The sequence below is a fragment of the Episyrphus balteatus genome, chromosome 2 (genome assembly GCF_945859705.1).
Source record: "Episyrphus balteatus chromosome 2, idEpiBalt1.1, whole genome shotgun sequence".
NCBI lineage: Eukaryota > Metazoa > Arthropoda > Insecta > Diptera > Syrphidae > Episyrphus > Episyrphus balteatus.
The window spans coordinates 122,990,918-123,004,857 of NC_079135.1; the positions used below are offsets into that span (position 1 = coordinate 122,990,918).

A 13,940-nucleotide genomic window follows, 5' to 3' on the forward strand; every position below is an offset into this window, starting at 1 on the left:
ATAATGATGCATAAATCTTATTTCAAAGATGTCTACAAGAGAAGTTAGAATTTTTTAAAGTCAACCATGTCGAATTTCCAGACTGAGATTACGTTACTTCCTACACTGGTGGCTGTTCGGGGGGCAACAGATCTCCACTGGTGTTTTGAGGTATTTTTTTTCAATTTAAGATTGTGTAACTTGTAGAGCACGTAACGTTATGTGTGATATATCAAATAAAAGGTTATGTTATCAGCATGCGTATTAAAGTTAAAGTTAAATTTGTATGTGCACTAGATCAAAAGATATAACGTGTGTTGGAAAAGAACATTTTTTTACCGTTATCTCCGAATTTTGAATATGAAATTAATTAAAATTTTGTTCAATTATAATTTATTTAATTACCTATCTACAGTACAAATTTCATTCATCTATCTATTAAAACAAGAAAGTTATAACTAGTTGAAGTCGTGTCGCGTTTTCGTTTCATCTTGTTTCAAATCACTACGATACTAAAGAAGTTTTCACTTCAATAAAATTGTTAATTATGTAATTTATTTGAATAAATACGTAATTATAAATGGTAATTGAAACTTTTTTCTTCCACAAAATCTGTATAATTGTACCAAAAAAAAAAAAACCCAAAGAAAAACGAAAAAATTTGAGAGAAAAAAACAATTTATAGTACAGGAACTTTTCTGGAAGGAACCACAGCAAAGCTGAGTTTTTCAGATCTGAAAAAAGTGTTAGAAAAGCTTAAGTCACAACTTCGAGACGGTATTCAATGGCATAATCCCACCATTATGAAAAACCGAAAAAGTTGGTAGACTAAAATTGAAGAAAATAACTTTTCCTTTTTGTTGATTTGATTTTTTGTGTGAACCTTATTTTTGAGTTTTTAGTACTTTTCTCAGTCTTTGGAAAGTTATATGTACATATTTATTTTTTCATCATAAAAGTTGTACCCACAGAAAAAAAACACACAGAAATTGTTGTTAAGATCATTCTGATATTTTACTTTATGGCCGAAATAGAAAAAGGTTGTTTTTCTAAAAAATAGGAATACTGAGGTATATAATTATGTAAGATCCTACTATTGAAATAAAAACATTAACTTAAAAATTCAGAAAAATGTCCTAAAAATTAAAATTGGATTGTTTAAAAATATTTGATTTTTGAAAAATAATGACTTCAAAACCGTAAACCAAATTTTTTTGAACATTTTTATGTACAAAATATTATTTTTTTTTAAACAACTCCAACAATTTTCAAAAAAAAATGTTCAAAAATTTGTTTATACCAAAAATCAGATGGCATACGTTCTTTATTTTAATTGAAACCATTTTAAAAGGTTTTTTCGTAATTAAAAAAAAAAAACAAAAATTTTAATACTTTTTTTTCATTTCATATAGAATTTATGACAAAATAAATTAAAATTCTTCTTAAATGTCATAAAAAAAAAAACTTTAGAAGCAATTTTAAAAACATTTGATTTTTATAAACCATAAGAACAAGTTCATGCGACTCAATTGTGCATTTTATTATTATTGAAAATAACATCATTAAAAAAAACCTTCAAAAATTAACATTAAGTGTAAACAAATTCAAAATTACTTACAAAAAAATTAACATTTTCACGAAATTGTATCAAAATGGAAATGAATAATTACACGGTGTAACACTAAAGAAACCTATCACGTTTTGTAGAGCTAGTCGCACTGATTACGAAACTGTATTTAAAAAGTCCCTAACATCCCCAAAATCTGGAGTTAGGGGCAAAAAACGGTTTTTTTGACCTTACCCCATTGAAAAAAATCTAGCTTCGTCAAATTTTTACCCATTTTTTTTTTCTTAAAAACTAGAAGACATATAAACATATAATTTTCACTGTTCTATTAAAAAATCAATTTTTTTATTAAATTTCACAGTCTGGACAAAAATAGTATAAAATGAGTTTTTAAAAATTTGTTTCGCCTATTTTTAACTTTGAAATCGATTATTTCAAAAACTATTGGTTATAATATATTGATTTAAAAATAAGAATTAAATGTACAATTTTGCCTTTCGGAAATGGTATCATTTATTACTGTAAGTGTTGCCGTTGTTTTTTAATAATTTTTTTTTATTTTGATAATTTTTTTTTTAGAAAACTGCCCCTCCCACCTAAACGGGGGGCGATAGACCCCCCTCCCATAGACAAAAATGTTTGTATTGAGCTCCTCTACAAAAACCCGTTATTAAATCCTGGCGGCCAAGTTATCCTACTACGTGCCGAAACAACATTTTTGTTCTATACCTAAAAGTTCGAATTTCTGTATCTGGATTGAAATCGAAAAATTTTTTTTTCTAACCAATTTTAACCTGATTTTCATAAAAAATACCTCGTTTGATTTGGAAATAAATATTATTTCAGAATATATTTTTAAAACAGCATGTTGTTGTGAAAATATATACTTTAATTTGATAATTATCCAACTTCGAGATAAATGACGAAAAAAATGGAATTTTTGAACTTTGACAGCTTATAAATTCTAGGTAGTTTAACCGAGTTACATATTTTATACATTGTTGAAAAGGTATATTTATCTCCTATTAGAAACTGTTAAAAAACGAAAATGGGTAAAAATTTGACGAAGCTAGATTTTTTTCAATGGGGTAAGGTCAAAAAAACCGTTTTTTGCCCTAACTCCAGATTTTGGGGGTGTTAGGGACTTTTTAAATACAGTTTCGTAATCAGTGCGACTAGCTCTACAAAACGTGATAGGTCTCCGCCCGCGTATATTTTAAAACCTCATTTTTGTAACACCGTGTTATATTTCGGCATTCTCAATATTATTTAGGTTATGTACAAAAAACCATCAAATTAAAAGTTGTAGATCTTTCAATTTAATTTTTTTTCCTATAAAACGTCTACTTAAACCAGAAATTGTTATTGTTTTTTCACATATCCTCATTTTTCGCTTATTTAAAAAATGTCATAACATCATCATAATCTGTACATAATAACATCTTTCAAAAAAATTATTAATATTCAGGATTCAAGAACTTGAGTTAAATTAAGTCATTAACTTTTTTCAGTCGAGGTCGCTAATAAGTTTCGAGAAAAATAACTAAACTAATGAAAATAATGCGGAATTTTGGTACTTGGGGAATGAAGACAGGAAATTGTACAAGAATATTTGTCTTCGTTGTTAGCAGTTTAAAAATCCTTTCAAATTAATTTGACTGTATATAAAATAATCAAAACTCTGATTTCAAATAAGTGCAAGGTTTTAAACATTTTGTTTTAAACCTTAAATACAATTTTTAAATATCATTTAGGCGCAATTTATTCACACTCCATTAAATTTTAAATCGTTATTTAAAAAAGGAAATTTTAAAATTTGTATGTGATATGACGGTTTTTTTAATTATTAATGGAGACTTTAAATATAAAGAAGATTGAAAAAATTGGGCCTTAGTACCTTTAATACGTTTATTTTTATTTATGTATATACATAAAATACTTAAAATTAGTAAAAAATAAGTAGTTTTCTGGAGAATCCATCCTTTTAATTTAAAAATCTTCTAATCTTTTGAAAATATTCGACTTATGTTGCATTTTAAATTTAAGTAACCTCAACAGACTAATCATAAAAAAGGGTGTCCAAAGACTGATAATACAAATAAAAACGTAAACTATTAAACAAAATAAGGTCTTTACCTTCAACAATCCGCTATAAACAAATAAGGCATCAAGATAAAGCTAATAGCCGTTGTAAAACAAAACTAATTATTTAATATTTCAATTTTAAATACACTTTTTTTCCATACAAATGCTGATACCTAGTAGTTCAAGGTTCTTTTCTGTTAATAAATGTCTTGGAAATCGTAAATAACAACATACTCATAAATTTATGTTTATACTGCTTTAAAAGTTCCATAGACTTTGGAATCACATATCTCATCTAAAATTGCAAGGTACAAACAAAAATTCAAACCAAAATGACAAAAAAAGAAGGTACCTACATATAATTACTCTGCCATGTCTAAATCTATTCATTGAGTAAAACATTTTCTGCACTCAATTAACTGTTAAATGACTTATAATTATGCATGTCGGGTTAAATTTTTTTTGTATGTCTAACTAAACAAAAAATCAACTTCATAGATACAAAATTTATCATTGTATTCAATTCGAGTTGAAACCACAAATATTTAATTGCAACTTATTTACTGAACCAAAAAAAAAAAAAAAACTGTGTAAGGTTTAATTCTTTAACAAGTCTTAGCTATAACGCCTCTAAGCCCACCTTGGTTAATACCCCTTTTGGCTTAAAAAAAACACTTGCAATTCAGACGAATGAACCCAAATCCAAACTTCAATCCACATTCTCCATTAAACTAGAGAGAGGGACGACCAACAAAGTGAGAGAATCCCCAATGTGTGATGCATAAGCTGCAACTTATGAGCTTTTTTTGGCACAACTCTTTGCGAGAAATCCAATTTTTTTAGGCCTCTCAGTCATTATAAGCGCAATTTTCACACACAAGTACACCAAATCTTAGCTTACATTAAAGACACATCGCTGCTTATAGTTCGGCAAACGGCCTTCCTCGGATATAAGCTTGATATAATGGTAGTGGTGGTGCGTCTGGTTGGTTGGTTTGGTTAAGCCACTACGAAAACTTTTGGCTGCAGCAAGTTTGGCTGCGCGGATTTTGGTGTTGGTGTTGCGTTGTTGGAGCCACACTTCAACTACGGCATGTAGGTAGTTATAGGTACCCCCTAAATCGTACCCAACACCGTAGTTTATAATCATTTCGTTGGAGGTTGTTAACGCGTTTGTATCGCTGAGCTCCTTGTTTTTACATTCGGTGTAGCTACTTATACAATTTTTTTTTAGCCCGACACTAGACTACGGTTTGTGGATGCAAATTATTTTTTTTGTACCCAAAAAGATTTTCGGGACTTTTAAGAAAAAAATTATAAACCAAAATTTTTTTTCTCTTTGTAGATAAACAGATTTAAATATGCATCCGAGAAGTAGTATTTGTATCCTGGTTATCCTGATGGCTGTACTTATCTGCGATCTTACCACAGCCTTGCCCAGTGTCAGGGTAAAGAGGCAAGATGCTGCAGCTGCCACCACAACTCTAGAGGAACCCAAATCGAATGACTTGAACCCTATTGACTCACAGGTAAAGATTTTTTTTTTGTTCATTTGTTTTATCAACAAATTTTCCGCTTTTCCATTGCGCAATCATGGAAATATGGGTATCCAAGCAAAGCTCTGAGGCAGGGGAAGGTTTTAGCTGAATATCAACCTGCTGGTGGTTTTGGTTGGGAAGCCTTTTCCAGGCGAAAGTAGTTTTTTCGCGCATTTGTATTATAGTTTTTTTTTTTTTTGTTTTTTTATGTGGGATTGTGTGTTTCGTTTTTTGTGTAAATATAAATTTCGTGATCAATGTTGCAACCAGTTTTTAAAAAGAGAGAGAGAAAGATACACATCACATAATGCATAACACCTTTGAAGTTGTGAAAAACCAAAAAATACAACAACAAAAAAACCGCTTTTTTTTTTGAGGAATTTTATAACCAATTTTGCTTTTGTTGTTGTTATTATTTGATCTTTGTGCTTTATTGAGTCTCTCACATTCAAAAAGAAGATAAAAATTAATTAAGCTTGAGGTAACTAAAGTATGTTGGCCTAAATATTTGGACTTACAAATGTCCAAAAAAAAAAGCAGATTGACTTGACGAACTTATTCCAAATGACCTTGAAGACTTATGCGATCGTCTCTTAATGGTTTTAGATTTTTTATATTGAATAAAATTATTATGTCAGGTCAGTCCGGTGCGGCGGCAGCGAAGGTGGCTTGGCGGTTCGCGGTTAATCGATTAAAATTTATTACACAATTTTTCAACGCGTAGAGTCCGAGACGAGAAGGTTGGCTTCGAATGGAGGATGGTGATAACGTGATAAATATGCAAAGTAGTTGAGCTGTGCGCTATACTCTTTATGGTTAGCTTGGCGTTATTTTTTGTTTTTATTTTTAAAATTTTTTTTTAGTATTTATTGATGGTTTTTTTGTTTTTATATTCATTTTAATTTCAAGAACATTGCTTACTGCTTAGGCATATCAAAAAAAGACTAGGCCTTGATAAAGACATTTGATAAAAATAATAATTTAAGTTGGTGCGCGGTAGAAATGCAAATTTTTATTTAATTTTTTGTTGAAGAAAATAAACCTTGTTTTGATTAGTTGGAGATTTGTGACTTGAGTCATATTTGTGTCAAATAACTCTTTAAAATTTTTTGAGGTTTAAACGATTATATTAGTTTTTGTGTTTGGACACATAAAAAAATTATGTATGGTAATAGCCGGTTTATTATGTAATTTCAAATTGATCTTCGAGGTCATGGGTCTTTTTTAACGAAGTCGAATGGATTTGTTACCTCAATAAATACATACTTAGGCGATATTAGATCATAATGTTTTTTGTTCGTTTAAGGCAAAAAGGTATTGAAGATACACGTGTTATGACAGTTAGATGAGGTTTATTGTTAATAATAATTTTAGGTGGAAGCATAATATTTGTTTTCGTTTTTTTCAACTCTTGAAAAGCTCAAGTACTATTGTACTTTATGACTTGTTTGATTAGTTTACACAAATTGATCTCATTTAACTTTTTATACATAAATCGGTTATTCGAATGGCCACCATTTTGGATTTTTTGAATTCGTTATGCAGCTAAGGTATATACGATACATTAGAAGGTTCTTTCTGATTCAACTTTTTGGCTTAAACAAGTTTGGCTATTTGGTTTCTTTAACAGTAGGCGGTTGGTCTCAATAACCTCGATTGTGTCCACATCGAAATTCAACTTAAACAGATGGTTAGATTTGTTTAATTTTTGGTATTGGACTTCTTATTTGATTGCTGTTTTTAGGGTTATATCTAACAGAAGTAGAACAGTTTGTATATACTTATTCGTTGGAATGTTTTCGGTTCAAAATTTAACTTTTGGGATTTCATTCAAATTAAATGTATACTTAAATGATGAAGAAATCTCATTAAAGGCATTTAAAACAAAAAATTGCATTCAGATATTTTTTTAAGGGGTCCAATATAGAAAAAACCTCTTCTTCATTTGCAACTTGAAATATTCAAATAAGACTTTTTACAAATTCATATATGTATTCATAATTCTTATGCTTCTTCTCTCTTCCTTTGTCCAGCGCTACTAAGATATTTTTGTCGATGGCACCATAACTCTCAAGTTATATATCTAACTCTTCATTACTAGAAAATAAAAGTAACAGTTACTTAAATTGGATTTTTGACATGCTTTCCTCTAATTTTTAGTATTATGTAGTTATTTTTAACTCTAAATTAAACTTTATGTTCCCTGTTTCGCCTAGAGCTGTAACGAAATCTAATTTTTGTCTCTCTGCACCTGCTGCATTTTTTATCTCTCATCTACTAAACTATAATACTAGACCTAAACAAAATAAAGATAAGAGCAAAATAGCTTAAATCAATCTCATTTCAAATTGGTTTTTTTATGGGAAATTATATCATGTGCCCTATTCGAAACAGGCTATTAAACACTTTTTAAATTAAGTTACATAATTCAAATAAGAATTATTGATCTAAGTCATTAACCACTTAAACTCGTTTATTTGTAGCTTTGTTGATTAAAGAACTTATTGAACAATTTCGTACATTGGTATTAAGCAAATATCTCCTTTTGATGTCCATTTAATTGTGTTGTTATAGGTTTTTTTTTGCTTTACAAGTAAATGACTGTATTGTGTTGATATAACAGAACTCTTTTAATTATTACCCACTTGTCCACATCTGGTAACGAAAATGACTCATTTACTGTGATTGGAACACGCAGAAAAATGATCGGTTTAAAACAACGTAAAACTCGTGTAAAATTAACTGAGATGATTGTTAATATAGCACCAGCAAATTAACCCCGGTTAAAATTACACGAGTCGACTCGGTTATTCAAAATTCTTTAATCTTACCCACTTTCTCGGTTAAATTTTACGAAAATCTCAAATTTTAACCGAGTTTCTTTATCAATATAAACAAGTTAATCGGTTAAAATAACCTTCTAAAATAGTAATTTTAAACAATTGAACTTAACCGAGGCGACTACGCTGATTTTAGCAACGAAAACTACGTAGTTTTTAACCAAGACTACATTATTTTTAACACATTTTTTTAACCCACCGAAAAACCTCTCGATAGTTCTATTATTTTTCTGCGTGAAACGTAAACATCTCATTCAATTAAGTCAAGAAAGACACGCGATTGAAGTTCTACCTCTAACTTTCAGAAAAATACACTTTTGTCAAATTTTTTCTCGTGCTCGTCATTCATAATTCCTTTTTAAAATTTAGTATGTTCACTTCGGAATAGTTAATGCAGTTAAAATTGTCAGCCTTGTACAAAAAACGGAAAAGAATTAATACTTACAAAAGTTTCCGCTCGACAAAAAAAAGTGGTTGGTTCGGTTCTCATTTTATTGCTCATTAATGTATTATTTAAACACAAATTCAGAAATAAAAAAATTTTCTTATAAAAAAATAAAATAAGCCAAGGATAGCAATATTTAACATTTCATTATTTGTATTTATTATTTTTCAAATTTGTACGAAACTGCTATACTTAAATGCACTAATGTGTTTGAAGAAATTTACTTTAAATATCTAACACAGTTGAATAGAGTTGACTTCCATCTGTTCAATCTTTTTAATAGATGAATACAGTATTTTCTATAAGATTCCACAGCGTTCATTACAAGACTTCACCAAATTCAACTTATTTATTGGTTTGAACTTTTGCCATAGCATTGCATTGTTATCACTTAAAAAAAGCAGAGTACAAGCAGCAAACCACCATTGGCTAAATTTTGCATTTTTTTACATGGGTAACAAATTTTCTTCCCGTTTTTAAATCTCAAAACTAAACGGTCACTGTGGCGTATGTGGAACATTTTTTACTACAATTTAGTTTGTTAAAAAAATGTTTCTTTTGGTAAAAGAAAAAAATATAAATAAAACCCATTGACTTACAAATTTTAACTAACCCTTCTCAGCCATTTTACCAAAAAAAAAATGAAAAATAAATTTTGAAAAACATAAAATGCTTTAAAAGATTACATTTTTTGACTGTCCACTTTCCACATGATGTTTTTGGGATTGGTCTGTAACATAAAGTCCATATTTATTTATTGGCCTCCATCTAAGGCAAAAGCTCGAATAAATTTAACATAAGCGGACTTAGTACCTAGTACTCTAAATAAACTAATGTACTTTTTAAATTAATTTTTACCTAAAAGTCTTATTCTTCCGCTTAAACCTTTAATATACATGGATGAATGCAGCAACCTAACCACTGGTATGGGAAAATATGTTTTTCTTTTTTTAAATTACTCTAACTCCACACTGTTTTTAAGTTGTTTATTTTTGTAATTGCACCTTCTCAAAAAACTTGCACCTTGGACCTTTCACAGATCATACATTACACATATTAAATAATTCTGAGAACTTTCTTATTTGTTTTTTTTTCGATTCCTTGTCATAGAATAATGTATTTGACTAGAATAATGTCACTTAAACTCATTTTTACAATGACAATTTTTAAAGCTTAAAAATATAAGGAAAAGCAGGTTTGAACTAGGGCAAAACAGTTTCTTAAAATATTTACACTTTTCAACTCGCACAAATAAAATTATATCAACACACATTAATTCTAAAAATTGAAAAAGTTTAAGAAAAAACACCCGTGTAAATAATTTTGATTGCGAATAAAAACAAAACATATTTATAAAATTTCCAGGATGGTAACCTAAGTGATGTTGATAGGAATAAGAGAAAGGTACCAGATGCAGCTTTTGAAGCTAAGAATGCTGTTCTAGGATTTGTCTTTGGCGTAAGTGGGCTTGAATTTTTTGCTTTATGTTTTTTTCAAATTCACTTACATTTTCTTTGTCTCTTTTTCAATCTTTAGAAAATCGATAGTCTTTTGGATACCAAGACACGATTAATCGACCAACTCGATAGGACCAATGTAGAAAAGAACAGGGAATACAACATTCAAGCCCCAGTACCAATTCGTGATTTCCAAACACTCGTCTCAGCTGTTGTCTCGCCAAAGATTCGAGCTGTTGGTAATCTAGCTAACGATCTGACAACCGGAGTTTTGACAACATTCACAGCCTTAAGTGGGGGATCATCTGGCAATGGAAATGCCCAAGCTGGTCTTGGCAATATCGTAACGAAATTCTTGAGTTTCTCTGGGCCAATTTTACAAGGATCATCAGGATCAACGACGGAATCTGTGCCCGATTCCGAAGAAGATAACTATTAGAGACAAGAAAAAGGGACTTAATTTAAAAAAAAATCTTTGTTTTGTAAAATATTTCTACCTTAAGTGGTTGTGTATGATATTTTTTTTTTTCTATTAGGAATTTCGATTTTGTACCTAAATTTACTTTTTGTTAGTAAATTGATTAGATATTTACGAATTGTATTGAATTTATTATTTTTTTTGCTTTGTTTTTTTATTTAAATTTAAAAAAAAAGTAGAGAACAATTTGTAAATTTTTAAGAAACTAAAAAAAAACAAGACTCCTATAAATGATTGTTTTCCTAGCGCCTAAGAATTATTATCCAAATCCACATTCCCATAAAAATTTTGTAAAAAATAAATTAATGGTGGGAAGTATATAAGATAAAACAAAAAAATGCACACACATTCACACATTTTCATTGTAAAAATACAAAAAAAAAATCATTTTGTTGGCTAATTTTATGCTGATAAACCTTAATTAATAATAAAAACGAAAGGAATAAAAGTTACAAACACTGTTTTATTTATTAAAATTCCTGGTGGGACAAACTTTCAACTTTCTGCTCATAGCTTTGCAATGACTTAGGTTTACAAAGACCAAAAAAAAAACAGGTCAAATTTTTTGACGAATTTTTTTATACACTTTTTTCAGAAAAACAAACACAAGAAAACCGAATCAATGAGGAATGGAAGGGCTATAGAAGTAAATAAGAAAGATGAAGACATACCCGAATTTAACAGAGAGAATGTATCATTGGACATCCCAGATAGACTTTTTTCACAGTCATTTTCAACATTGACGAATGTGTCGAAAGTTGCATCAAACTTCATTATGGTAAAGTATCTAATCAAAGTTTTAAAAAATGTTTTTTTTAACAAAGGCAATCTAGTTGAGAAGAAAAAATATTGAGAATTTTTACATTCCATGCATCAAAGTAGTTTCCAAGTTTATGTAATAGTCATTTCAACGATTTTAATCTAAACTCTAGTCTGTGAACTAGGAGCTCACACATCATACACTTTATTATTGTTAAGTTAAAGATTCCAGAAGATTTTTGAAAAAAAGAGCGTTTCGAAATTCCAAAAAAGTAATGTGACCTTCATTTTTATGACAGAAGTTCATTATCAGCTTCAGTCCAAAATTTTACCACAGATTTCCAAAGGACGTTTTAAGGAAATGTTATAACTCTCACCCAGAGAGATTCCTTCATACCAGGTCCTATGGATGTAGAAAAAGAGTAGCACACCATTTTTTCTTTAAATATGTTTGAACATACAAATATTTACTATTGGCCTATTCAAGGTTCATATGTAGCACCTTAAATACCTAAGCCATTTTCGGAGACCAAAAGTTGTGTTACAAAATAAAAATCATGTCAATTACTTTGGAAATGACCTCGCAGAGGTTGTAGGTATCACTGAGTACATCATATTTCGGCACTTGAAATTTTTCGTAGACCTTCAAAATTTCAAGTTATCGTCAAAAAAACGATTTTCAATGTTTTCAGATTTCAACTATTTTTTACTCAGCCATTTTCAGGTCAATTTCAGATTTTTTAGAACAATAAAACTGTTTATTCAAAAAAATTTAAAAACACAAAATGTAGCTTAAAACGGTCTCCGATCTCTAAAAAACGTTGAAAAAATGTTGTGCTTTGAGATTCAGCCCATAAAATCTACACCCAATTTGTTGCTTGAGCATAATAAAAAATATTTTCAAAAAGAATAAGTTCTCCTCTGTTAAGAACTGTATGAATCTGAAAGTGAAAGTCGCTGAGTAAAAAATCGTTGAAATCTGAAAATATTGAAAAACGTTTTTTTGACCATAACTTGAAATTTTGAGGGTCTACGAAAAATTTCAAGTGCCGAAATATGATGTACTCAGTGATACCTACAACCTCTGCTAGGTCATTTCCAAAGTAATTGACATGATTTTTATTTTGTAACACAGTGTTATTAGCAGTAAATGAGTGCTATGGAAAAATGTCAAAAACTAATATTTTGGTTATTAATTTTAACAAAAAATATTTAGATATAAAAAAAATTTTAAATGTACGCATTTATAATATTAATTCAAGTTAGCTCGTAATATTACCTATTCGACATTTTTTTAGAAAATTTTTTTGAAAATTGGCTGAAAAAATTGGTTCGGTTAAAGAGGAAAATTCGAGTTAGAGGGATTAATATCTTCCTTTTAATTTTAATTTTTTTTATTGAAAATGGTGAAAAAAGTTCCAGTTAGAGGGAAAATAGGGTTAGAGGGGGTTGAATGTATTTGTTTCATTTAACCAACGGCAACGATTGGGTTGTCATTTTGCAAGAGATTCAGATTCGCAAATATGATAAGAGATTCAGAATTTTTGTGTTGGGTTGAAATCGTCTACACATTTTTTCTCAGTCAATTTTCAATCGAATTTAATAGAAATAAAAAAAAAAAAAAACATAAAAGAACAAAAAACTATTTAAGATTTTACTTCTAACAGCGTACAACTTTTGTAGTTTTAGAAACACTGGGTGAAAGCAAAGCTTTACAAGGTTTGTGTCCAAGATAGTATCCATTCACAGTGATGAGTTTTTATTTCGTAATATAGTTTGAAAGATAACAACTGTTAACTCGTGTTGTTTTTCGTCATTGTGAACTTTGTTTTCTTAACTTTTTTTTTGCCATCCAAAAAGTCCTTTTTGGATGGGATTGTATTATATTTTTCATTGTTTATTTTTCATATTTAAATATTTTTAAATAATTTAATTTCAGAACACTGCCAGACGATATGCAAGATTTGTTTTGTTTTTCAAACCGCTGTTTGGGGATGCACTGAAAGTCGAAGGATATAATCCACCAACTTCAACAACAGAATCACCTTAATTTAATTTTTACAAGAAGAAACAAAAGACTTTTTTTATAAGAAAAATTGTTATATATTTTTGTTTGCATTTGTATGTTATGTTTTTATTGTTTTAATAAAATAAATATTTATTTTTTAATTTATTTACCAAGGACTTTATACACATTTTGGGAATACGAATCTAAACTAAACACCTTTATATACATACAATTTAAGGTTTGTTTTTATAAAAATTATATTTACAAAAAAGTAGAGTGGTTGAGTATAAATTTTAAAATTATGAATTATCACGGTTTAATTTGAGGTGAATATCGATATCGGAATTTTCATTAAATAAGTGAATAAATATACTAAAAAAAACACGTTTTCTTACAATTTAAACTTTTTATTTGTTTTAAATCAAAAAAAAAAAAAACAATAAGTTGACTTTTTTTTTAACTTCTTTTCCTTGAAGGGAAACATAATGCTTTTAACGACATTTTCCTCTAAAATCCAATTTACATTTTTCCACTGATGTTAAGATTTGATAACGAGCTACAAGAGGACGATGAGTGTTATTATTTTTTGCAGAATCTACGCCAAGTGATGTTGTAAAGCTGCACAAAAGAATACAACTCCAACTAAGCCATATGAATATAAGGCATTTAAAATCCATTTTTTCTTTCTATACTGCAGTATAGGTACTGGTCAAACAAGCAATTATTAAGATTTTTATAGAAAATATTTTAATTTCGAGGAAGGTTTACACACTATTGATGTTTC

The 13,940-nt window shown here is 29.0% G+C and overlaps 1 protein-coding gene across 1 annotated transcript; it reads left to right on the top strand.

The window, feature by feature from the left end:
• The first annotated feature begins 4,790 nt into the window (after positions 1–4,790).
• Positions 4,791–13,198, top strand: LOC129909713 (uncharacterized). Its single transcript, XM_055986787.1, has 6 exons — positions 4,791–4,882; positions 4,977–5,160; positions 9,820–9,912; positions 9,991–10,347; positions 10,985–11,167; positions 13,088–13,198. Exons 2-6 carry the CDS (start codon positions 4,993–4,995, stop codon positions 13,196–13,198), a joined length of 912 nt encoding a protein of 303 aa, XP_055842762.1. The 5' UTR covers positions 4,791–4,882; positions 4,977–4,992.
• Positions 13,199–13,940: the final 742 nt, after the last annotated feature.

Excerpts from the sequence above, each read along its gene's own strand:
- LOC129909713 (XM_055986787.1), top strand. The coding sequence starts at position 4,993 with ATGCATCCGAGAAGTAGTATTTGTATCCTGGTTATCCTGATGGCTGTA. Across the intron at positions 9,913-9,990 it reads TTCTAGGATTTGTCTTTGGC|AAAATCGATAGTCTTTTGGA; the intron begins GTAAGTGGGCTT and ends TTCAATCTTTAG. Across the intron at positions 11,168-13,087 it reads TTGCATCAAACTTCATTATG|AACACTGCCAGACGATATGC; the intron begins GTAAAGTATCTA and ends ATTTAATTTCAG.